At 38.2% G+C, this 25,860-nt stretch overlaps 2 protein-coding genes and 1 non-coding gene across 3 annotated transcripts; 1 reads left to right on the plus strand and 2 right to left on the minus strand.

Moving 5' to 3' along the window:
- The first annotated feature begins 585 nt into the window (after positions 1 to 585).
- LOC148548932 (small nucleolar RNA R71) lies at positions 586 to 694 on the plus strand. The gene has a single exon (XR_015897010.1). It is a non-coding gene; the product is annotated as a small nucleolar RNA R71 (small nucleolar RNA).
- A 10,041-nt stretch (positions 695 to 10,735) lies between these two features.
- On the minus strand, positions 10,736 to 11,920 carry LOC148548933 (uncharacterized). The gene has a single exon (XM_088495673.1). It carries the CDS (start codon positions 11,918 to 11,920, stop codon positions 10,736 to 10,738), a length of 1,185 nt encoding a protein of 394 aa, XP_088351799.1.
- A 10,353-nt stretch (positions 11,921 to 22,273) lies between these two features.
- Positions 22,274 to 22,915, minus strand: LOC148548934 (uncharacterized). The gene has a single exon (XM_088495674.1). The coding sequence runs from the start codon at positions 22,913 to 22,915 to the stop codon at positions 22,274 to 22,276; it is 642 nt and encodes a 213-aa protein (XP_088351800.1).
- Between the last annotated feature and the right edge of the window lie 2,945 nt (positions 22,916 to 25,860).

Here is a 25,860-nt window from a genome sequence, read left to right on the forward strand (position 1 = left end):
GACTAAGTTTGCTAAATTAAAGGTATTTTGTTCAGAGTTCTCTATCTGTTGCTGAGTGGATGATGGAAAAGGCTTGCTATTGCTAAACCTGTTTCTTCCACCATTATTAAAGCCTTGTTGAGGCTTTTGCTGATCCTTCCATGAGAGATTTGGGTGATTTCTCCATGAGGGATTATAGGTGTTTCCATATGGTTTACCCATGTAATTCACCTCTGCTATTGCAGGGTTCTCAGGATCACAAGCTTCTTCTTCAGAAGATGCCTCTTGAGTACTGTTGGATGCAGCTTGCATTCCATTTAGACTCTGAGAAATCATATTGACTTGCTGAGTCAATATTTTATTCTGATCCAATATGGCATTCAGAGTATCAATTTCAAGAACTCCCTTCTTCTGAGGCGTCCCATTACTCACAGGATTCCTCTCAGAAGTGTACATGAACTGGTTATTAGCAACCATGTCAATGAGTTCTTGAGCTTCTCCAGGCGTTTTCTTTAGGTGAATGGATCTACCTGCAGAAGTATCCAATGACATCTTAGCTAATTCAGATAGACCATCATAGAATATATCCAGGATGGTGCATTCTGAAAGCATGTTAGAAGGACACTTTTTTGGTCAGTTCCTTGTATCTCTCCCAAGCTTCATAGAGGGATTCACCTTCTTTCTGTCTGAAGGTTTGAACATCCATTCTAAGCTTACTCAGCTTTTGAGGAGGAAAGAACATGGCTAAGAAAGCCTTGACCAGCTTATCCCAAGAGTTCAAGCTATCTTTAGGTTGAGAGTCCAACCATATTCTAGCTCTGTCTCTCACAGCAAAAGGGAAAAGCATGAGCCTGTAGACTTCAGGATCTACTCCATTAGTCTTAACAGTATCACAGATTTGCAAGAATTCAGTTAAGAACTGAAAAGGATCTTCAGATGGAAGTCCATGAAACTTGCAGTTTTGCTACATCAGAGAAACTAATTGAGGTTTCAGCTCAAAATTATTTGCTCCAATGGTAGGGATGGAGATGCTTCTTCCATGTAAATTGGAATTAGGTGCAGTAAAGTCACCAAGCATCCTCCTTGCATTATTATTATTTTCGGCTGCCATCTCTTCTTCCTGGTCGAAAATTTCTGTAAGGTTGTCTCTGGATTGTAGTAATTTAGCTTCTCTTAGTTTTCTCTTCAGAGTCCTTTCAGGTTCAGGGTCTGCTTCAACAAGAATGTTCTTGTCCTTGCTCCTACTCATATGAAAAAGAGGGAACAGAAAAATAATAATAATAGGGATCCTTTTTGCCCAAGTATAGAGGTTCCCTTATGTGAGTAGAAGAAGAAAAGAATGTAATGTAAAGAAGGGAAGAAGAGAAAATTCGAACACAGATGGAAGAGGGGGTTCGAATTTGGGTGAGATGAAGTGTTAGTAGATGAATAAATAAATAGAAGGAGATGAGAGAGAAAGAGAATTTTCGAAAATTATTTTTGAAAAATGGTTAGTGATTTTCGAAAATTAAAAGAAGAAATAAATTAAAATTGAATTTTGAAACAATTAGTTAATTAAAAAGAATTTTTGAAAAAGAGGGAGATATTTTCGAAAATTAGAGAGAGAGTGAGTTAGTTAGGTAGTTTTGAAAAAGATAAGAAACAAACAAAAAGTCAATTAGTTAGTTGAAAAAGATTTGAAAATCAATTTTGAAAAGATAAGAAGATAAGAAGTTAGAAAAGATATTTGAAAATCAAATTTTTTGAAAAAGATAAGTTTTTTAAAAAAATATGATAGAAAGATATGATTAGAAATTAGTTTTGAAAACGTTTTGATTTTTAAAATCACAATTAATGACTTGATTCACAAGAAATCACAAGATTTGATTCTAGAACTCAAGGTTTGAATCTTTCTTAACAAGTAAGTAACAAACTTGAAATTTTTGAATCAAAACATTAATTGTTGAGGATAATTTCGAAAATTATAAGATAAAATTAAGAGAAGATTTTTGAAAAATATTTTTAAAATTTTCTAAAATAAATAAGAAAAATGAAAAAGATTTGATTTTTGAAAAAGATTTTGAAAAAGATAAGATTTTTAAATTGAAAATTTGATTTGACTCATAAGAAACAACTAAATTTTAAAAAGTTTTGAAAAAGTCAACTCAAATTTTCGAATTTATGAGAAGAAAAAGGAGAAGATATTTTTTTGATTTTTGAATTTTTAATGATGAGAGAGAAAAATATGAAAATGATGCAATGCATGAAAGTTATGGATCAAAACAATGAATGCATGCAAGAATGCTATGAATGTCAAGATGAACACCAAGAACACTTTGAAGATCATGATGAACACCAAGAACATATTGTTGAAAATTTTTATATGCAAAGAAAACATGCAGGACACCAAACTTAGAAATTTTCCATGTTCAGACACTATGAATGCAAAAATGCACATGAAAAACAAGAAAAGACACAAAACAAGAAAACATCAAGATCAAACAAGAAGACTGGCCAGGAACAACTTGAAGATCATGAAGAACACTACGAATGCATGAATTTTTTTTCGAAAAATGCATAAATTTTTTAGAAAAAATGCAATTGACACCAAACTTAAAAATTGACTCAAGACTCAAACAAGAAACACAAAATATTTTTGATTTTTATGATTTTATAATTTTTTTGTATTTTTCGAAAATTATTTGTGAAAAAGAAAAATAAGGATTCCAAAATTTTTAATGTGAATTCCAGGAATCTTGCACTCTTAGTCTAAAGCTCCAATCTGAGGGTTAGACATGGCTTAATAGCCAGTCAAGCTTTAGCATGTAAATCAGGTGGATCAGGAACAGCAGCAGGTGGATTAGCAACAACTAGCTTGCTCTTGATAATGTTGGGTTGGAAGCCTCAGTCCAAATAAATTTAGACATGGCTTTACAGCCAGTCAGGCTTTAACATGCTTCATGAAACACTAGAATTCATTCTTAAAAAATTTTAGAATAATTTTCGAAAACAGATGAGAAATTTTTGAAAGATTTTTGAAAAAAAATTTTTTGAAAACTTTTTGAAAATAAAATAAGAAGAAAATTACCCAATCTGAGCAACATGATGAACCGTCAGTTGTCCAAACTCGAATAATCCCCGGCAACGGCGCCAAAAACTTGGTATGCGAAATTGTTACTCAGATTAGATTTAGGTTGTAAAATTATTTGTTCGTTCTTTCCCTGGAAATGGCTCCAAAAACGGGTGCACAGAACCATGGTCCAAACATAACTTCACAACTTCGCACAACTAACCAGCAAGTGCACTGGGTCGTCCAAGTAATAAAACTTTACGTGAGTAAGGGTCGATCCCACGGAGATTGTTGGTATGAAGCAAGCTATGGTCACCTTGTAAATCTCAGTCAGGCGGATATCAAATAGTTATGGAGTTTTCGAAAATAAATAATAGATAGACAGAAAATAAAGATAGAAACACTTATGTAATTCATTGGTGAGAATTTCAGATAAGCGTATAGAGATGCTTTCGTTCCTCTGAACTTCTGCTTTCCTGCTGTTTTCATCCAATCGGTCCTACTCCTTTCCATGGCTGGCTTTATGTAAGGGCATCACCGTTGTCAATGGCTACATCCTATCCTCTTGTGAAAAAGGTCCAAATGCTCTGTCACAGCACGGCTAATCATCTGAGGTTCTTGATCATACTGGAATAGGATTCACCTTCCTTTTGTGTCTGTCACTACGCCCAGCACTTGCGAGTTTGAAGCTCGTCACAGTCATTCAATCCCTGAATCCTACTCGGAATACCACAGACAAGGTTTAGACATTCCGGACTTTCATGAATGCCGCCATCAATCTAGCTTATACCACGAAGATTCTGATTAAGAGATCTAAGAGATACTCATTCAATCTAAGGTGGAACGGAAGTGGTTGTCAGGCACGCGTTCGTAGGGGAATGATGATGATTGTCACGCTCATCACATTCATATTGAAGTGCGAATGAATATCTTAGAAGCGGAATAAGTTGAATTGAATAGAAAAACAGTAGTACTTTGCATTAATTCATGAGGAACAGCAGAGCTCCACACCTTAATCTATGGAGTGTAGAAACTCTACCGTTGAAGATACATAAGTGATGAAGGTTCAGGCATGGCCGAGAGGCCAGCCTCCAAAACGTGATCACAGGATCAAAAATACAATCCAGGATGTCTAATACAATAGTAAAAAGTCCTATTTATACTAAACTAGCTACTAGGGTTTACAGAAGTGAGTAATTGATGCATAAATCCACTTCCGGGGCCCACTTGGTGTGTGCTTGGGCTGAGCTTTAATGTTGCACGTGTAGAGGCTTCTTTTGGAGTTGAACGCCAAGTTGTAACGTGTTTTTGGCGTTCAACTATGGTTCGTGACGTGTTTCTAGCGTTTAACTCCAGACTGCAGCATAGAACTGGCGTTCAATGCCCTTTTACATCATCTAAACTCGGCCAAAGTATGAACTATTGTATAATGCTGGAAAGCCCTGGATGTCTACTTTCCAACGCAATTGAAAGCGCGCCATTTTGAGTTTTGTAGCTCCAGAAAATCCACTTTGAGTGCAGGGAGGTCAGAATCCAACAGCATCAGCAGTCCTTCTTCAACCTCTGAATCTGATTTTTGCTCAAGTCCCTCAATTTCAGCCAGAAAATACCTGAAATCACAGAAAAACACACAAACTCATAGTAAAGTCCAGAAATGTGAATTTAATATAAAAACTAATAAAAACATCCCTAAAAGTAACTAGATCCTACTAAAAACATACTAAAAATAATGCCAAAAAGCGTATAAATTATCCGCTCATTAGTGGCGTCTGTCACGCATCCGCATAGGTCACGCGGTCGCGTCATCTGGGAGTTTTCCTTGTCACGCGTTCGCTTCGGTCACGCGTACGCGTCATCTGCGTTCTGCTCAAGGCGCGCGTCCGCGTCAGTCACGCGTTCGCGTCACTGCCTTTTCGCGCTAGGCACGCGGCTGCGTCGTCCATGCGTTCGCGTCGTTGCCAGTTTCTTCAAAAACTCCATTTTGTGCTTTCCTTCCATTTTTGTGTGTTTCCTTTCCATCCTTTAAATCATTCCTGCCTTAGGAGATCTGAAAATACTCAACACACAAATCACGGCATCGAATGGTAATAAAAGGTAATTAAAATAATTATTTTTAAAGCATAGGAAACATATTTTTCACATATATCATATAATAAGGAAGGGAAAGTAAAACCATGCAGTTTCGTATGAATTATTGGGTGAAGGGTTGAATAAATCACTTAAATTGAGCACAAAATATATCATGAAATATGGGTTTATCAACCTCCCCACACTTAAACAATAGCATGTCCTCATGCTAAATCCAAGATAAAGAGTAAGGTAAGGTTAAAGTGGTGGAATCTCATGCAATGCAATCTATTCTAAATACAACTACCTAAATGAATCATGCAATTCTAATTGTTATTCACTTGTATATAAAGCTTACATGTAGTTAAATTAATTCATATCCTCAAGGAATCATATATGCATAGCCAAACCTTAGATAATGTTAAAGCACTTTTACAATTGAGATGGGTGAAGATATTTCACAAACTTGCAAGACAATTAACAATTTAAGCAGAGATATATGGTGATGAGCTATTGAACCCTCACTGGATTTTGTGCTTACTCTCTAGTCACTCAGTGTTTATTGGGTTAATCACTCTATTCTTTTTCTATCCTTACTTTCTATAACTTTTTTCTTCATCTAACCAATCAACAATTATAGAATACAGACATACAAAAATCATGAGGTCTTATTCAAGGTTGTAATGGGGCCAAGGTAAAGGTAAGGGTATATGTATAAGGCTAAGTGAGCTAATAAGGGAATCCTTGATTAGTCTAAGATCTCACCTAATATATATACTTTATAAATCAAAGTTTCTTAACCTATTTGCCCAAAATTTCCCTCTTTGTATTGCAAACTCATGTATTAAATTTAATTTTGTCCCATGTGCATTGATTCTTTTTATTTTGCATTTGGAGAATTTTTGTATCCCCTTATTTAAATACTGAAAATTTTTTTTAAATCAATGCACATCGTAATTCAATTGTTTTTATTTCACATGAGCATGCTTCCCAATTTTTTTGTTTTTGGAACAACTTATTCTTTTTTAAATTCCTACTTTGTTTCTATCATCCTATGTTCCTATAAAATTCCATATTCTTAAATTGTACACAATATCTATCTTAAGCTAACCAAGGATTCAACTTGAAATTTTTATTTTGTTTTTCTGCTTAAGGCTAGTAATGTGGTTTATAGAACAAGAGGGGATTAAAAAGCTCAAAGGGGGCTAATAAGGGTGATGCACAAGGTAGGCTAATTTGGGATAAGTGAGGAAAAATTCAAATGATGGCCTCAATCATCTCTTGGTATGTATCTATATTCTATAATTGGACATATAGATTAAAACAAAGTAAAGAACATCAGAATGAAAAAGAAGGGTAAAACACACATGAATGAAATTTATGGTCTGAATGCAACCATACAATTAAGCTCAAAACTCACAGACTGTGTGTTCTCCAGCTCGAAAATCATATATCAGTTATACATGTCATACAAGTAAAAATTAAGAGTTCCCATTATTCTCAATATAAATCTTAGGTTGGCCCTTAAAATCTTAGTGTTGTTCCTTGATGAAATGTTGTTAACTAACTAACATGTAATGCTATATATACAAGGTGTGTGGATTGTTTTAATCAAACTATTATGTACTAAAAGGATAAACTATACTAATGAATCCATATATTCTATAATTAATAAGGTTAGAATTACAAACTAAACTAAATGGCTAAAATATGAACTAAAGTGCAAAATGCGGAAATAAAGTAGAAATACAGCAAAAGAGCAATGGATAAGTACTGAAAAATAAAAATAAAATAAAGATAAAAATACAGAAAAGTAACAAAATAAGATAAAAGAGTCTGTAGTGGTTCACCAAAAAGATACGCCAGGGATGGTGACCTCCCCACACTTAAAGAAAAGCATCATCCTCGATGCTCACTCAAGCTGGGTGTGAAGGAGTGTCATCACCGGAAGGATGGGCTGCTGGAGTCTCGGTGGTGGCCTGAGGATCTGCAGACTGGATAAGTGTAAGAAGATCTGTCTGCTGTAGTGGAGGTGCGGACTGTAGAGGAATCTCTGGGTATGTGGCCTGGATCTGGTGTGGCTCCTCCTACTGTGACGTAGCCTGCTCCGGTCCTGCCTGCTCAGCCCCTCTCTGTGCATGTGTCTCATCCTCATGCTCGTCCACCTCCTCCTCAGATGGCTCTGATGGTGTGTCAGGCTCGGAGGGGATGTCGCTGCCAGATCGGATCAGCAACTTGAGGTACTCATAGCGTCGCTTGTTGCGACGCTCAGATCTCTCATATCGCTGCTGGTTGCGGCGCTCCATCTGGTCCAGCTGCTGAAATAAGCGGTGCACGAGGTGGTAAATGGGCTCTGAGGCAGGTGGAGGTGCAGTGGTGGTAGCTGGGGCATCAGTAGATGAAGAAGGGGGAGCTGAAGGTGTGGCTGTCTCATCAGAAGCGGTGAGGAATGGGGGTCTGTAACCCAAAGCCTGAAACTTCCTGCTGTGAGGGATAATCTTCTTGCAATCTGCAGCAGGTGGCTTCTCATCAGCAAGCTCCCAAGGCACGTCAGCTCGACGGCCTAGCTGGGCGATCAGATAAGGGAAAGGAAGAGTGCCTCTGACATGGACCTTGGCCATGTAATGCCGGATGAATCGTGGAAGATACAGGTCCTTACCCTCCAGCACACACCAGAGGAGGGTGATCATAGCAGCAGGCAGCTCTGTCTCATGAGTGCTCAGCATAACAAAGTTGCTCAGGATCTGATGCCAGAGCCGAGCCTCATCATTCAGATACATCAGCTTGATTCTTTTAGACATTGCTGTGTTCTTCCCCATGACCCATGGGACAATAGGATCAAGGGCTATCCTCTGCTTGACAGCATCCCAGTCAAATCTCAAAAAGCGCATGTCCTCTTCAGCCTTTTGGTAACCGTCAGGCTGATCTGACTTAGGCTGAAGCTGCAGAATATCCTCAATGGCTTCCTCAATGACCAGTATCTATTTCCCTCTGAGATGCACTGCATCCAGGGAAGTCTTGAAATAGTTGCAGTAAAACTCTCTTACCCAGGAAGCATTGACCTCTGTCAAGTTTCTCTCCAAGAAGAACCAGCCTCTTTGTTTTATCTGATCAGAGGTGTACTGCTGTAGTTCTTCTGGAATTTTCAGAGTCCTCTCCAGGTACAGGTTCCTGGAGGTGGCAAACACTGGATACTTCAGCTCACAGTATCTGTTTGCAAATTTTACCAGATCATTGGCAGGAGGAGCTGGTCAGCCTTCTTCTGCGGGGTAAAGTGCTTTTCCCGCCAGGAGTCATCATGCATAATTTGCAAGATAGACATAGAGGATTCACCTCTTTTCCTTTTACTAGTGGTTGCCTTGCGTTTTCCTTTTTGTTGAGGGTCAGACATCCTGAAAAGCAGAAATTCCAGGATATAAATGAAGAATAAAGTAGGAAAATAAGTAGGCAAATAGAATAATAGCAATATAAGCACATAGTGGCAAAAAGAGTAGTAGAATAATGAAATTAGTTAAATAAATGTACATTTTGGATTGTTTCGGAGTTAAAAATCTGAGATGAGAAATCACAATCCAAAATATATTATAAGTAGAATACCTGTTAATTAGGAGAAACAATAATCATGCCATGAGTTAAAAAGTTGAAAGAGTTAGTTAAAAAGCAAAGGGAGAAGTTAGAAAGTTAAAAGTGGTTAAAAGTGAAAAAGAGGTTAGAAAGTGGAAAGCAGTGGGTTTAGGAGAAAGAAAGTTAAAGTGAGTGGCATTGATAAATGTTTCATAGGTAACAAGAAATTCACAAATTTAAAGAATAATCAACTCATATTCAGGCAAAAATATTAGGTTATTGATGATAATTCAAATAGAGATAAGAGTAGCAAAAATTAAAAGGAAATCATCAATAATGCGATTTACTAGCCAGGGAATTAAGAAGGAATAAGAATGCTATCCCGTGCATTCATGAATTGGTTTGGTAAATGCTAAGTAATGCAAAATTCAAAATTGCCAAAACCAATACATGAATGAGAAGGAAACAATTTGCAGAAAATTGGGCAGCATTACGGCTAAAATTAGATGATTCCGGGTAATAAACAGCAAGCAGAACATTTCATATAAATTAAAATAAAGCTGCAAATAGACACAAGTAATATGAACATGAAAGAGTAGTGTAACAGCAGCATGAAACAGTGAAGAACAGCATATGAACAGTGTAAATATCACAGCCAGACCAAAATTACAGAATAAGTAAAACAAGCAACAAGTACGGCGCAATTATCAGGCCCAAATCCACTAACCACATCCTAGCTACCTAACCACCTAGAATCCACTACAAACATGCATCTCAAACTAGCCTAATTTGAACATAATCAGAAAAATATGCAACTAACTACGAATGAAAGAAAAGTGGCATTTCGGCGGAACCTGATATGCGTATGAACTAAGGTAGGGATAAGAGAGATGGCGGTGGTGAAGTGGCGGTGCTGGGAGGGGGCACGGTGGCACTGTGGCGGAACAGGGCAGCGCGGTGGAGGGGTAGACTGGGTTGGAGGTTGGGGTTTGGGTTGGGTGAGGGGTTGTGATGGTGGGAGGGGCGGCGAGGGTTGTGGGTTGGAGTGGGTTGGAATGGGAGGCGGCGCTGGTGGTGTGGTGGTGGTGGTTGGCCGCAGTGGGGCAGCAATGGTGGAGGGAAGAAGAGAGAGAAGAATGGGAGGGAAGGAAGAAGAAGAGAAAGGGGAGGGGGGGTGTCGCGTGGTGGTCTGGGTGGTTGGGGGTGGTGCGGCGGTCGAAGTGGTGGTTGGGGGTGGTGGTGTTTGGGAGGGGAGCAGAGAGGGAGCAGAGGGGGGGTTGGGGGTCACGGCGGGTCTGAGTGGTCGAGGGTGGTGCGGCGGTCAGAGGTGATCGGCTGGGAGTGGTAGTGGTTGGGGAGGGTGGGTTGCAGAGAAAAAAGGAAGAAGAAGGGGGTATGGGGGCCGCGATGGGTAAGGTTTCGCGTGATAGGGGGTTAGTGATTTTGAATCCACGCGAACACGTGGAGCACGCGATCGCGTGGCTAGGGTGAAATGGGATTGACGCGGTCACGTGATTGATGCGATCGCGTGGAATGGGTGAAAGATGAATGACGCGGACGCGTGAGGCACGCGACCGCGTCGCTGCAAATTTTGCTAAACGCACAATTCCAGTGTCGTTTCAGCGCAACTCTCTGTCTCCATTTAGGGGGCCATAATATTCACGCGTCGCTCACGCTTTCGTGTGGGATGAGTGTTTTGCAAGTGACGCGTTCGCGTCATGGACACGAACGCGTGGGCCGTTTTGTGCTAAACGCACACAAGCCGCACGATTCCAGCCCAGATTTCTGGGCATTGGATTTTTACGCTGATTTTCAGATCACGTGTTCGCGTGAGTGACACAGACGCGTGGGAGGTGTTTTTCGCGACTGACGCGAACGCGTTAGCAACGCGGTCGCGTTGCGCGCTCTTTTTTTTATGCAATTATGCAATTATGCAATTATGCAGTATGCAATGCTAATGAGTAATATTCAGGTTCAATGAAAAAAAACAAACAACACGACCATACCATGGTGGGTTGTCTCCCACCTAGCACTTTTAGTTAAAGTCCTTAAGTTGGACATTGGATGAGCTTCCTATTATGGTGGCTTATGCTTAAATTCATCCAGAAATCTCCACCAATGTTTGGAATGCCAACAGCCTCCGGGGTCCCAAACTAGGTATGTAAAGCTTTTGAGCAGCTTCAAATAGATTCTCAGGCTCCCGGGGTGTTGAATGTCAGAATATTTTCCAGGATCCCAAACTTTGTTTTTAAATCCGCCTTTGTCTTGATCTATATTCTTCCATCCGGGCGGTTTAGAAATTGTCTTCTCACCAAGATGACCAAACGTCTTCTGAGACCCATTCAATTGAACTTGGTACCAATCCGTGCACTTCGAATTGAAGCGTGGAACCTTATTGAATCTTGCACACCAGTTCTGAGTACGAGCCATTTCCCTCTTACTCTTAAAGCTGTAGAGAGCTCTAAGCTGGCCATCTGTTTCAAGCAAACTATATTCAAGTGAAAAAGTAAAGATAAAGGTTAAGGATTGCACCCACTTGAAGCTTGTATTAGGTGGTAATGGCCTTGGGACAGGTGTTTCCAGTGGTTCGGTAAGTTCTACTCCCTTGTATTCTTCTGTGAATTCCTCCACTTCTTTACAAAATTTTTCAACTGCAACTGCGTCCTGATCAAAGTCTTCTATGTCTTCCTCGTCACTCAAGTCATACGTTGGAGGTTGAGAGAAATCTACCTCGACATCATCTTCGTATTCACTTGGATAAGATTCTTCAGGCTCAAGGAGTTCAGTTGCGGATGTGAGTTCGTGATTAGGAGAGCTTGATTCATGATCATCACTGCCTATGGAATCAACTTCTTGGTCTGTTCCGTCTAATTTTTCACAAGGTATATGCTTTGGAGGTTGTGCACTATCCTCTTTGGCATCAATTTCGAACTTCTCAGCAGAATCCTTTACAGCCCTCGATTCCCATGGAGGTTCAGCATCTCCTAAATCTTCAACCACTTCTTCCTCTACAACTATCATGGCTTCCTCCACTTGTTCCAATACAAAGCCATGCTCCTCATTGTCCACCGGAGTTTCTAGTGTTTCCTTCATGCTACGCTCTTCTTTTGATTCTCCACATGCAGCCATGGGAGTATTTTGAGCGCTCAGATGTCGGGAAGCTATTATATTTACTACCTCAGTTAAGGTAGTAGTGAGTTCCAATACGCCCCTTTGCATCCTCGCTTGCCCTTGAAGAAGAACACGAAGTTTGTCATTCATTGGAGGTTGGGGTGGGTATGAGGGTTCATTGGTTGTGGAAGAGGGTTCAAAATAAGAATGTGGTGGTTCTTGGGAGTAATTGGATTGGAATGGTGGTGGATAAGGGTCATACGGTGGTGAATGGTGAAAAGGAGCTTGTGAGTGTGGTGGTTCAAAGCTACGTTGAGAGGATGGTCTATAAGTACAGGGTGGGGCTTGTTGGTAATTACAAGGGGGTCCACCATATCTATCAGCTTGGTATGCATTGTAGGGTGGTCCTTGTCCAGGATATCTTGGAGGGTGTTGTTGCCTAAAGGGTTGATCAGATCCTCTTGGCTCCATCCATCTTCGACTGCTTAGACTGCTTAGACCTTGATGCATATTCCTGTTATAGCTTCCACTCCTTTCAACAAATTTAGAACCAAACTCAAAGCGAGAGGGGTGAGAATTCATAGTAGCTAATAGAAATAAAAGGGAAAAACAAAAACAAATAAACAAATAAAAGAAAAATGTTTACAATAACCAATAATAAGGCACATGTTTGCAGTTCCCCGGCAAAGGCGCCATTTTGACGATCAGTTTTTCTATCGGTAAAGAAATATAAAAATATGATCGCGTTGTAAGTATAGCTTCTAAACCAACAGAAAATCCTTTCGTAGAAACGTTTTGGTTGTCACAAGTAACAAAACCCCTTTTAAATTGATAACCGAAGTATTTAAACCTCGGGTCGTCTTCTCAAGGAACTGCAAGGAGGTCTTCTTATTATTGGTTATGAGTTTTGTGAATTGGGGGTTTTGAAAGTAAGGAACAAGTAACTTAAATGACAAGTAAAAGAAATAAATAACTGTAAAGTAAACTCTTGGTAAGGTATGAAAATTCAGAAGTCCTATTCTAGTTACTCCTATGAGAATTGAAGTTAATCCCACTTAGTTAACCTTTACGAAAGCAAGGAAAGTCAAGTGAACTAATTAGTTAGATTCCCAAGTCCTAGCCAACTCCTAAGGAAAGACTAGAGTTAGTGGAATTCCAGTCAATTAGCCGACATAACAATCAATCACGATAAGTTGATAACTCAAGAGCCTTCAGTTAATCAATTAAAGCCAAGAATATAAAAAGCTAAATAAGAATCATAAATCTGAAATACCTCAATTGCATTAATAAGAGAAAATCAATCTAAACATAGAGAGTTCATAAGCCAATTTGGCAACACAAGTAATTAAATGAGAGCATTAAAGTATTTGAAAGTAAAAGAGAAATATAAAGTAAAAGAAATATTGAACCTGATGAAGAGTTGAAATCCTAAATCCTTTAAGAGGAATCCTAATCCTAAAACCTAAGAGAGAGAAGAGAACCTCTCTCTCTAAAAACTACATCTAAATTGTGAAAAGTGAATTATTGAAGGCCTCCTTATGAATCGATGCATTCCCCCACTTTATAACCTCTAATCTGTGCTTTCTGTACTTGGATCTGGGCCAAAAAAGGGTTTCAGAAATCGCTGGGAGCGTTTTCTGCAGTTTCTGGTGCATGGCGTCTGTCACGTGTCTGCGTAGGTCACGCGGTCGCGTCATCTGGGAGTTTTCCTTGTCATGCGTTTGCTTCGGTCACGCGTACGCGTCATTTGCGTTCTGCTCAAGGCGCGCGTCAGCGTCAGTCACGCGTTCGCGTAGCTGCCAGTTTCTTCAAAAACTCCATTTTGTGCTTTCCTTCCATTTTTGTGTGTTTCCTTTCCATCCTTTAAATCATTCCTGCCTTAGGAGATCTGAAAATACTCAACACACAAATCACGGCATCGAATGGTAATAAAAGGTAATTAAAATAATTATTTTTAAAGCATAGGAAACATGTTTTTCACATATATCACATAATAAGAAAGGAAAAGTAAAACCATGCAGTTTCATATGAATTAGTGGGTGAAGGGTTGAATAAATCACTTAAATTGAGCACAAAATATATCATGAAATATGGGTTTATCAGAGACCATGTTGCTAACGGCTTCCGCTATGATAGCCATCTTGGCTTCTAACTCCTTGAACTCCTTTTGGTCCTCTTCTTGCCTTCGAATGTAAGAACTAACACATTCTTGGAGAGAATCATCCATTGGAGGTGGTGTGGAAAAAGAAGGTTCATTATTTGGGAAGGAAGTTTCATAATTGGAAAGTGGTTCATCTTGGTTGGGTATGGATATGGTGTATATGGAGGTGGTTCTTAGGAGTAGTTGTGTTGGAATTATGGTGGTTCTATGTATGGTTCATATGTCTCATAAGGTGGTTGGTATGGTGGATAAGGATTATGGCCATATGGAGGTGTTTGGTGGTATGGGGCTTGTGAGTAAGGTGGTTCAAAATCATGTTGAGGGGGTAGTTCATAGGCATGTGGTGGTGGTTGTTGACAATCACAATAAGGGTCACCACATCCATTAGATTGATATGCATTAGGATTAGAATTATACCCATAAGAAGCCGGAGGGGGTTGTTGCCAAGAAGGTTGATCAATCCTTTGAGGTTCCTTCCATCTTTGATTGTTCCATCCTTGATGCACATCCTTATTGTAGCTTTCATTCCCTAAAACATAATTTGAGCCAAACTCATAGCCAAAGTGAGGATGAGAATTTATAATAGCAAAAGAGAATAAAAACAAGTACTAATAAGAACTAATAAAAACTAAATCCTAAAACAAGCAAAAACTAGCAAAGAAGCATATTAACATATATACAATAGCCAATAACATAACACCATTGCAACTCCCTGGCAACGGCGCTATTTTGATAATGAGAATTTGCTCGATGGTCTAGAATTTCTCTTATAGAAATAAGAACTTCGTTGTAAGCATAGCTCCAAACCAACAAACAATTCTCACATGAAAAATTTTGGTTGTCACAAAGAACAAACCCCAAATAAGAATTAACCAGAGTATTTAGACTCCGGGTCGTCTCACAAGGAATTGCAATGAAGTATATGATTATTGGCTATGAAGGATGTAAGGGGGTTTTGATTGATAAAAGGGCAAGAAACTAAATGACAAGGAAAGTAAATCAAGCAAATAATTAAAGAAAGCAATTAAAGAAGAGAGACATTCATGGCAAGTGTTGAGATCATAGGCTTTCTATCTTAGTCATGCAATGATTAATTCATCTTATTTAGTCAACTCCAACACATAGGGAGAAAGTCAAACAAGATTAATCAATCATATCACAATAATAAACAAGAATTTATCTTATTACGTCATCTCCGAAGATGGAAGAAAGTATCATGTTATCCTCATACTCGGAGAAAGTCTAATAAGACTAGCTAATTTCAATCCAAATGTACTAATCAACTCACTAATAGAATTAGCAAGAGATTAGAGTCAATGGAAATCATACTAGCTAACAACTCTAGATCACCAACATAAGTTGGGTTTTCATGACTCAAGATTGCCTAATTACTCTTTTCAAGCCAAGAATGCTCAAAGTCTACTCTAACATCCTTCCAAACATTTTGTCAAACACTTGGAAGGCATAAAAGGAAAGCATAATAAATGACAAAAAATAGTAAAATCTAACAACTACAAATAGCAAGGAAAGTAAATTCACCACTCAATTCATCAATAAAAAGAACATCAAACATTAAATTGCATTAAAGAGATCTAAATCCAACATGGGATCATGAACATAAAAGAAGCATAAAAGTAAAATTAACAATACAAATCATGAGAATGAAGGAGTAGAGGTAAGAAATCATAAAAAAAATAAGATGAAAACAAGTAATTGAACCTAGATCTAAGATGGAAATGTCCTAAACCTAACCTAATTCTAGAGAGAAGATAGAGCTTCTCCCTCTAGAAACTAACCTACATGATGCTAAGCTACCAAAAAATTGCTCCCCCCTTTCCGAAGCTTGAATTCTGCATGAAATAGCATTAGAAATGAGTTGGGTTGGGCCCAAAATGCTCTAGAAATCGCTGGCCACGATTTCACTTTAGTAAACCACGTGCTCAATCAGTGCACACGCGTACATACCACGTGCGCACCCCTATAAGTCAGGCAACTATGGAAAATTTTATATCATTTTGAAGCCTTGGATGTTATCTTTCCAATGCAACTAGAACCATTTCATTTGGACCTCTATAGCTCACGTTATGGTCGATTGAGTGCGAAGAGTTCAGGCTTGACAGCTTTACGGTTCTTTCATTTCTTCATGAGTTCTCCCACTTTGCATGCTTTTCTCCTCACTTCTTCCATCCAATACTTGCCTTATGAACCTAAAATTACTCAACAAACATATCAAGGCATCGAATGGAATTAAAGTGAATTAAAATCACCAATTTTAGGGCCTAAAAGGTATGTTTTCACATTTAAGCACAAATCAAGGGAGAATTGCAAAACCATGCTATTTCATTGAATAAATGTGAGAAAAGGTGATAAAATCCCCCAAATTAAGCACAAGATAAACCACAAAATCGGGGTTTATCAACCTTCCAAGTGTTTGATGAAATGCTTGGTTGGATTTTAGTATAGATTTTGTTCCTCTTGGCCTAGGTAGAGTAATTAGTGACTCTCTTGAGTTATCTAATTCCTTTGTTAATTGATAATTAGAAGTTGGTAATTAACTTGAATGCCACTAAAGCTAGTCTTTCATCTAGATTTGGCTAGGACTTCTGGACTCACGTTAATCCATTCACTTGACTTTCCTCCATGGTTAGAGCAATGGACAATTGTTGTTACAATTGAGGAGGATAATGAGGATAGGACTTCTAGTTCTCATATCTTGCCAAGAGCTTTGTTAGTTATTAGTTTATTTCCTTTACCATTTATATCTCTTGCCTATTATCTCAAAAACCCCAAACATACCTCATAGCCAATAACAAGAACACTTTATTGTAATTCCTAGGGAGAACGACCCGAAGTTTGAATACTTTGGTTATTAATTTTAGGGGTTTGTACTTGTGACAAACAATCTTTTGTATGAAAGGATTATTTGTTGGTTTAGAAACTATATTGCAATGAGATTTCATTAGTAAATTCTATACCATCAAAATTTCATTCATCAGGTGCTGCCAAAATTTTATAAAATCTGAGGTTTTATTTGAAAAGTTATTTTAAAAGATTTGGATTTAGGGAAGTTATATTATTTGATCTTAATTTATTTAAGAAAGAGTTATGTTATAAGGTTGATTTAAATATGAAAAGACTTATCTTTGAGAAGCTATTTGATGATCGTTAACGATTGTTTGTGAAATTGGAAAATGAGTATTCCTTTAAAAGTATTAAGGGTAAAGGGTAGACTTAAGTGCTTGACATTGGTGGTTGAGGTTTTTGGGAAAGAATTCCTAAGAAAGTTAAGGAAGGTTTAAAGGATGAAAAGAGGATTTGGTTTTAATTTATGGTTTTAAATATGGGGAAACCCACGAACTGAATGAATCTTTGGTCTCGGAAAAACTGATAAACCACTATTTTATGATTTATCTTGTGCTCAATTGAGTGGTTTTTATCAAGTCTTTGCACACTTATTTATATAAATTGCATGATTTTACAATTCCTTCCTAGTTTTGTTCTATGGTTGAAAACTTACTTCCTAAGCCTTAAATTTATGTATTTTAAATCCCCTTTCTACCATTCGATGCCGTGATCTATGTGTTCAGTGTTTTCAGTCTATATAGGGTAGGAATGGCTTGGAGGATGGAGAGGAAGCTTGCAAAAATGGAAGGAGTACAAGAAATAAATGAGACAACTAGCGAGCATCGACACGCACGCGTGAACTGGAGATTTTTACAGCGACACATACGCGTACTTGACGCGTACGCGTGGATTGGAGTTCGCACAACGACGCGAGCGCGTGCCTGACGCGCATGCGTGGAAAGGAAAATCGTCAAATGACGCACCCGCGTGACTGACGCGTACGCGTGACATGCGCGATCTGCAGAAATTTCAGAAAGCGTTGGGGGCGATTTTGGGCCGAGTTTGGACCCAGTTTCTGGCTCAGAAACACAGACTAGAGCCAGAAAACATGCAGAGACTCAACACACATTCTCATTAGCATAGTTTTAGATTTTTAGATTGGAATCTTAGAGAGAAATCACTCTTTCTCTAGCTTTCCTTTTACATTCATAGTTTTATAGTTTTATGCTTTTGTTTTGGATATTGAGAAGAGTCATCACCTCCATTGAAGTTATTATTCTAGTTTGTTCTCTTATTCCCTTACTCTTCCATGTCCTTAATTTTTGTTCAGAGTTACAATTGGATTGTTTTTAGGATTTATTAATGCAAGAGGTAAGTTTCTATTTAAATTTTATTATTTGTTTAATTGCTTCCAATTGATTTTAATTATTATGTTCCCTTTTTTACTTCTCTTATAAAACAAGGAAGATGGTATTCATGTTGATAGAGTAGACTCCCAACTTAACTTGGGGGTTGATTAAATAGAGACACTTGAGTTGGAATGCTCAAGTGATTAGTTAATTTGAAAGTTGTTGGCCAATTCTCTATTCACTAACGCTAGTCCTTCCCAAGGGAGAGGACTAGGATTTGAGAATAAGAGTTAGCTCAATCACTTGAATTTCCTTTATTTAGTAAGGGTTAACTAAGTGAAAATAACAACCTCTTTATACTACACTTGAAAGAATTCCAACAAGGATAGAACTTCCAATTAATTATACCCCCGGTCAAGGCTTTTTATTTAATTATATAAATCTCTTTTAATTTATTTTGCCTTAATTCACAATCCTTTACTTTTTAGTTATTCAACGCTTAAAATTTCTCAGAAAACTTCTGATTAATAAGATAGCACCCTTTTGTCAAATCGTTGGAAGACGACTTGGGATTCATACTCCCAGTATTTTTATTCTGATTTTGTGACAACCCTTCTAAATTAATAAGCGGATTTTTTCTGGTTAAGAACTATACTCGTAACGTATTCCTTCTATTAATTTCTTAATTGGCTGATTTTCGCCTCCATCAATTTTTGGCGCCGTTGCTGGGGAATTACAATTGTGTGCTAAATTATTAGTTGGTGTAAATACTTTTAATTTTATTTATTTGCATGTTTTATTTTATTTTATTATCATGAGCTATATGTTTCTTTCGTTGAATGATGCATTCACTGCCTGATCCGAGCTTAGCTGCATTTGATCCTGAAATTGAAAGAACTCTTTCACGTATTAGGCGAGCTCAGCATCGGTTGGCCTCTGAGGGTAGTGAAGTGGTTGTTATCAATTCACCAGTCTCATATGAGGGCGAATCTGAACCTCCATCTGAGGGAGAAACAAGCTTCTCTACTACTAATTCGGTTGATTTACGTGCAGGTAATATGGCGGAGCCCAGGAGGATTACTCTCTAGGAGGCAGGAGCCCCAGACTTTACCCCGCAACCGTATCAAGTGCGTCACCCAAATCTGGCTGCAAATTTTGAACTGAAGACTGCACTAATCAACTTGATACCCAAGTTTCATGGCTTACCTGTTCAGGGGCCTATCAAGCACCTCAGAATTTTCAGACAGCCTGTTCTACTGTTAGGCGTCATGGTGCAGATGAAACTTCTATTCTGCTAACCGCCTTCCCATTTTCTCTTGAGGGAATGGTGAGGGAGTGGTACTACACTCAATCTGAAGCGACTGTTACTAACTGGGATACGCTCAGGAGAGAATTCTTGAAAAAATACTTTCCAGTTGAAGTTACAGATAGACTGAGGAAAGAGATCTCCTGTATTATTCAAGGCGAATTGGAGACTCTTTATGAGTATTGGGAGCGCTTCAAGAATCTTCTAGATGCATGTCCCCATCACATGATTGACAGGTTAGTGTTGATCAGCTACTTCACTCAAGGCATGAAGCCTCGGGATAAGACTACATTGGATGGTGCAAGTAATGGTTCTCTGAAGAAGTACAAGACCGCAGATGAAGCGTGGCAACTGATCAGCGACTTAGCTGAGTCCACTCAGAATCACAGGCACAGGAACAACCACTCCAAGGCTGTTGCAGAGGTCTCCTCTAGCAGTGAAACTACTGTTTTAACACAAGCTGTATGTGAGATGACCAACCTACTGAAGCAGATACAGCTAAATCAACAACAACCTCAGCTTCCCTCATCACAACAAAGTCAACAGTTGGTTCCTCAAAGAGTATACAGAATATGTGCTGATTACACTCATTACACTGATGAGTGTCCGCAGCTCCAACAAGAAGACAACACCTTGGCAGCTACTCATAATTTCTATGACCGCCCGAATCAAGGATACAATCAACAAGGTGGCAATTACAACCAAGGTGGAAACCACAATCACAGTTGGCAAAGATAAACGACCATGGAAAACACACTTAATGGTCTGACTTCTGCTATACAAGCTCTCGTCTCTCAGATGGGATCGTCAAGTACCTCCAACACTCAACCTTCAAGCTCTAGTACAATTCCTTCTCAACCTATACCCAACCCCAAAGGTGGAATCAATGTCATCATTTTGAGGTCCGGAACCACACTGCAAGAGAGGAATCATGAGGAGCCAAGCTCAAAGGATAACATTCAAGTTGAAGACGTTGTGGAAGTAGAGGATGCTGAAGAAAATGATGTAGTACAAGACATGGTTGAAGAAGAAGCAGCTCAACCAAGGAATGGAGCACCAAGAGACGCAAAAGATGCAAGTGGCGCCATTCCTATTCCATTTCTACACCTTGCTAGGAAGTCCAGAAAGCAGATGGAGCTAGACCCTAAAATGGTAGAAATATTCAAAAAGGTTGAGATAACCATTCCACTTTTTGATGCCATTCAGCAGGTACATAGATATGCTAAGTTTCTAAAGGATTTGTGCATGCATAAATATAAATTACAGAATTTAGAAACCATTCTTCTAGGTAGTTCCATTTCCGCTTTAGTAGGTGATATACCTGAAAAATGTAGTGACCCAGGTCCATGCATGGTTACTATTACTATAGATGGTGTGAAATTTTCTGACTGTATGTGTGATCTAGGAGCGTGTGTTAGTATAATCCATTATTTGTATATGATGCTTTGAGGCTCCTTCCCTTAAAAAGGTCGACAGCTCGTTTTGTTTTAGTAGATAAAAGCATTATCTCTGTGGTTGGAATTGCTGAGGACGTGCTGGTGAGCATTAAAGGGCTCAGATTTTCTATTGACTTTTATATTTTGGAGATGCCCCCTAATGACTCAGGAAGACCATCATCCATCCTGCTTGGAATGCCCTTCCTAAAAACTTCAAAGTTCAAGCTGGATGCCTTCTCAAGAACTTACTCTTTTGAGATAGATGGCAGAGCAGTGAGCTTCAATCTGGAAACCATATCTGGGACTTGTTCCTTGGTAATGTCGGGCTACAGGGTGTAAACCGACACATGAGCTCATGGCCTGCTTAGGACAGACATGCATCATAATGTTTGCGCATTTGCATTTGGTTGTGTTTGCTTGTATTACTTGTTTGTGATTGTGCTATTTGTCTTATTGCAACTTGTTTGAGTGTTGAATTGAGTCTCTTATTTGTGTTAATAGTTTGTGAATGTATTGAGATGATTAATAACTGTTGTTGTGACTGAGAATCAATTATGTGGCTGAGAGGTATTTAATATGACAGGTTTTTGCAATTGAGATCCATTTTAGCTTTAGAAATTTTAAAGAAAGTAATTAATTATATAAAGTAAGGTTAAAAAGTATTTCCTAAGGTTTTGTAAGAGGGGTTTTATAGGTAAAGTTAATTATTTGCATGTTAATCATTACTTTTACGGCATTACATTCCCTACTGAGAATGTGTGGTTTATTCTCACCCCAAAATTTCCACCCTTTCAGTGACACAGGTTCGAAGACTCAGTTTGAAGCTGCAGGCGATTATAGAATTTATTTACGAGTTAAGTTTTTGAGTTAAGCTATTTTCATAGAGCTCCCTCACCCTTGTTGCTTAAGAATTTTATTTAATACAGAGGGATAGGAATTGTATTCGAGTTTCATATTGAATTTACTTGTATAGCATTTATTATTATTAATAATAATGTGACTATTATTATCTGCTGATCTTTAAAATATGATTTTGATAAATAAAAACAAAATTTTCTGGCTTTTTATTTAAAACTAAAATGCGATATCGAACTAAAGGCTCAATATTAAATAGTTAATAGAGAAAACAGGTTAGTAACACCTTACTTTTGGTACGATCATGACGTATTGGAAGTTGGGTCGTTACACTGCCTGGCTTCCTACCTTTTTGTGTTTAATTGGACGAGAACGTGGAAGCTTCTCGGCGTGGCATATTTCTCTATAAACATCTACAAGAGAGACCCGGAGGGGGTTGTAGTTATGACATCTTCGAGGTTTCTCCGAGTTGTACTCTTCCTTCTTCTTAGCTTCTATATCTTTTTCCTAAGATGAATAAGGCAGGCTAGGTCTCGGAAGTAGTTCTCTAAGTCATGAGTTCTCCTCCATGTTGATATACTTCTCTACCCGTTTATGAACTTCGTACAAGGAGGCCGGGTGTCGCTTGGATATGGATTGAGAAAAAGGCCCTTCTTTAAGGCCGTTAACTAATCCCATTATAACTGCTTCAGTGGGTAGGTTTTGAATCTCCAAGCATGCTTTGTTGAATCTTTCCATGTAATCTCGAAGTATCTCCCCGACCTCTTGCTTAACTCCCATCAAGCTCTGGGCATGCTTTACTTTATCCTTCTGAATATAAAATCTAGTAAGGAATTTTCTTACCAGATTGTCGAAGCAAGTTACCGACCTAGGGGGTAAGCTATCAAACCACTTCATCGTAGCATTAGTCAAGGTTGTTGGAAATGCTTTGCAACAAGTAGCGTCAGAGGCATCGGCTAGATACATCCGACTTTTAAAATTGCTGAGATGGTGTCTTGGATTGGTTGTTCCATCATAAAGATCCATGTCGGGGGTTTTAAAATTATTTGGAACTTTGGCCTTCATGATCTCTTCCATAAATGGATCTTCTTCCCTCTTTCTTCTTGAGCTGCTCAGTTGCTTCACTTTTGGAGATCGGCTTCCAATTTTAAGAGCTTTTCTTCCAGCTCCTTCCGTCGCTGCACCTCCCTTCATAGTTCTCGTTCTGCTTCCCGTTGTCGTTTAGCTTCTTATTTAAGTTGCTCCAGTCGTCTATCATGGCTGTGGACCAAACCTAGTATCTCCGTGGGATGTGGTGGTTCTTCCTCTTCTGGTGGATGTATCTCTAATTGAGTTCACCTCAGGTGGAGGTTTCTGAATGTTCCTTCTCCGTGAAGAATGTGTGTCCTCTCGCGTGGTAGAGGTATTGAAAGTGCGAGGTCATCCCGTTGAGGTTCAAGTTCCGATTCAGACACCGTTGATAACCCTAATTTTGTGGTTTATCTTGTGCTTATTTTAGGAGATTTTATCACCTTTTACCACATTTATTCAATGAAATAACATGGTTTTACAATTCTCCCTTGATTTGTGCTTAAATGTGAAAACATGCTTTTTAGGCCCTTAAATTGGTGATTTTAACTCACCTTAATTCCATTCGATGCCTTGATGTGTTTGTTGAGCGATTTAAGGTTCATAAGGCAAGTATCAGATGGAAGAAGTGAGGAGAAAAGCATGCAAAGCGGGAGAACCCATGAAGAAATGAAGGAACCGCAAAGCTGTCAAGCCTGAGCTCTTCACACTCAATCTAGCATAACTTGAGCTACAAAGGTCCAAACGAGATAGTTTCAGTTGCGATGGAAAGCTAACATCCGGGGATTCAAAATGATATAAAAATTGCATAGTTGCTTCACGTTTAGGGATGCATACGTGCACTGTAAACGTACGCGCCGATTGGTGCACGTGATTTACTAAATGCAACTCGTGGCAAGCGATTTCTAGAGCATTTTGGGTCCAATTCAACTCATTTCTAATGCTATTTCATGTAGAATTCAAGCTTGGGAAAAGGGAGGGGTAATTGTTTGTAACTTAGCATCATGTAGGTTAGTTTCTAGAGAGAGAAGCTCCCTCTTCTCTCTAGAATTAGGGTTCTTAGGCTTAATTCCATCTTAGATCTAGGTTTTGATGATTATTTTCATCTTGTTTTCTTTACAAATTCATGCTTCTACACTTGATTCCCTTAGTTTTCTTGTTAATTTCCCTTTTATGCTCTCTTTTGTAATGATGAAGTCTTGATGGATATTGGATCTCTTTTATGAAATTTATGTTTGATGTTCTTTTAATTGTTGATTTGAGTTATGAATTTACTTTTCTTGCAATTGAGCATTCTTGGTTTGGGAAGAGTAATTGGGCAATCTTGAGTCATTAATATCCAATTTAGATTGGTGATCTAGAGTTGTTAGTTAATATCATTTTCAATGACTCTAATCTCTTGCTAATTCAATTAGTGAGTTGATTAGGAATTTTGACTTGAGATTAACTAGTCTTGTTTGACTTTCTCTAATGGAAGATAACTTACACCTTCTTCCAACATTGGGGATGACGAAATAAGATAAATTCTTGTTAACTATTGTTATGAAAAATGACTAGGATAGAAAGCCTATGATCTCAACCTTGCCATGAATGTCTCTCTTTAATAATTGCTTTCTTTATTTGCTCTCTTTACTTTTCTTGCCATTTCTCTTACACCTTTATAAATCAACCCCCCCTTTACCCCTTCATAGCCAATAATTGACCACTTCATTGCAATTCCTTGTGAGACGATCCGGAGTTTAAATACTTCGGTTAATTCTTATTTGGGGTGTGTACTTGTGACAACCAACAAATTTAATTTGATTTGATGATTAACTATCGGGTTGGACTATACTAACAACGGAATTATTTTGTGGAATTCCGAACCGGTATAAATCCTCGTGTCAACCGTATGTCCGTCTTCATATCGATTATCTGCTATTATCAAGGGTCGAGCTCCAGGTCCCCGGCAATGGCGCCAATGTTCTGAGGGTTATCTGAAATGTTAATTTTGAGCCTAAACGTGAGGTCCAGACTCCTTCTAAGGTAGCGCTCAACTTGTTCTTACGCTGAGGTGCCACCGTTTGAGTTTCTCGTGAGGAGGTAGAGGGTGGTACCTGCAATAGACTCCGTTGCTTATGTCAGCAAGGGCTTTAGACAGGTTTTAGTAGATTAGAACGTAAAATATACTTGAGGGGTATCCGTGTATTTATAGTAGGGCTCATAACCACCTTTGTTGGAGTAGCTCCACCTTTATTGATGGATAACCGTTTTCTTTATCAAGAGAATTTGTTGGGATCTATCTTTCAAGGAAGATAGAGATAGAGAGATTTGCGGAGGTAGTTACTTGCTTGGACAAGTAGAGCTAAGCTCCCTTCGTTGCGTTCGACCTCTTTGAAGAGGTCGGGTATGCAGCATAGGCCTCCTCCTTGGATTGGGCCTTCTAATTATTATTATTATTATTATTATTATTATTATTATTATTATGTGTTTGCACAGTTATATAGTTTTAAAAAATACTTGATAATTTACTAGTGTAAAAAAAAACAATTTTTTATCTCATATAAAGGTGTACATGGATTGGATATGATCAAAATATTGATCCGACCTGTACTAAAATCATCGAATTGGATCCAATATTTGTACTTTTAAGCTTTGATTCACACATTTTTGTGAATCAGAGGCTTGAATATTCAATATATCCGCAAAAATATTTTTTTTTATCTTCTTTATAAATAAAAGTCAATAAGATCCCTTTTGTGCACTCTTTTAAGTTTTAAACCTGTTTATTTTCAAAATTTTTTAAAATAACAAAAATAATACAATAAACATAAAATAGCACATAAGTGAAGATACAATTGAAAAATTAACTAAATAAAAAGGCACACTTAAACACTAAAACATAATAAAAAAGAAAAAAAAGGTTCATTTTTAAGGGGTTTTTTCTATAAAAAAAAGGAAAATTTAACTTTAAAATACTTATCCACAAAATTGGCAAAATTCAAAGCGTACCCTGAATTCTAAAACATTCAAAAACTGAAAATTAACCAAAACTGTTAACAACAAAAACCATGAAAAATGTTCTTCACCTT

This window comes from Arachis ipaensis, chromosome B8, assembly GCF_059453495.1.
Source record: "Arachis ipaensis isolate K30076 ecotype BB chromosome B8, ASM5945349v1, whole genome shotgun sequence".
NCBI classification, from domain to species: Eukaryota; Viridiplantae; Streptophyta; class Magnoliopsida; order Fabales; family Fabaceae; genus Arachis; species Arachis ipaensis.

Coding starts and splice junctions, on each gene's coding strand:
- LOC148548933 (XM_088495673.1), bottom strand. CDS start 11,920: ATGAATGACAAACTTCGTGTTCTTCTTCAAGGGCAAGCGAGGATGCAA.
- LOC148548934 (XM_088495674.1), bottom strand. CDS start 22,915: ATGAAGGGAGGTGCAGCGACGGAAGGAGCTGGAAGAAAAGCTCTTAAA.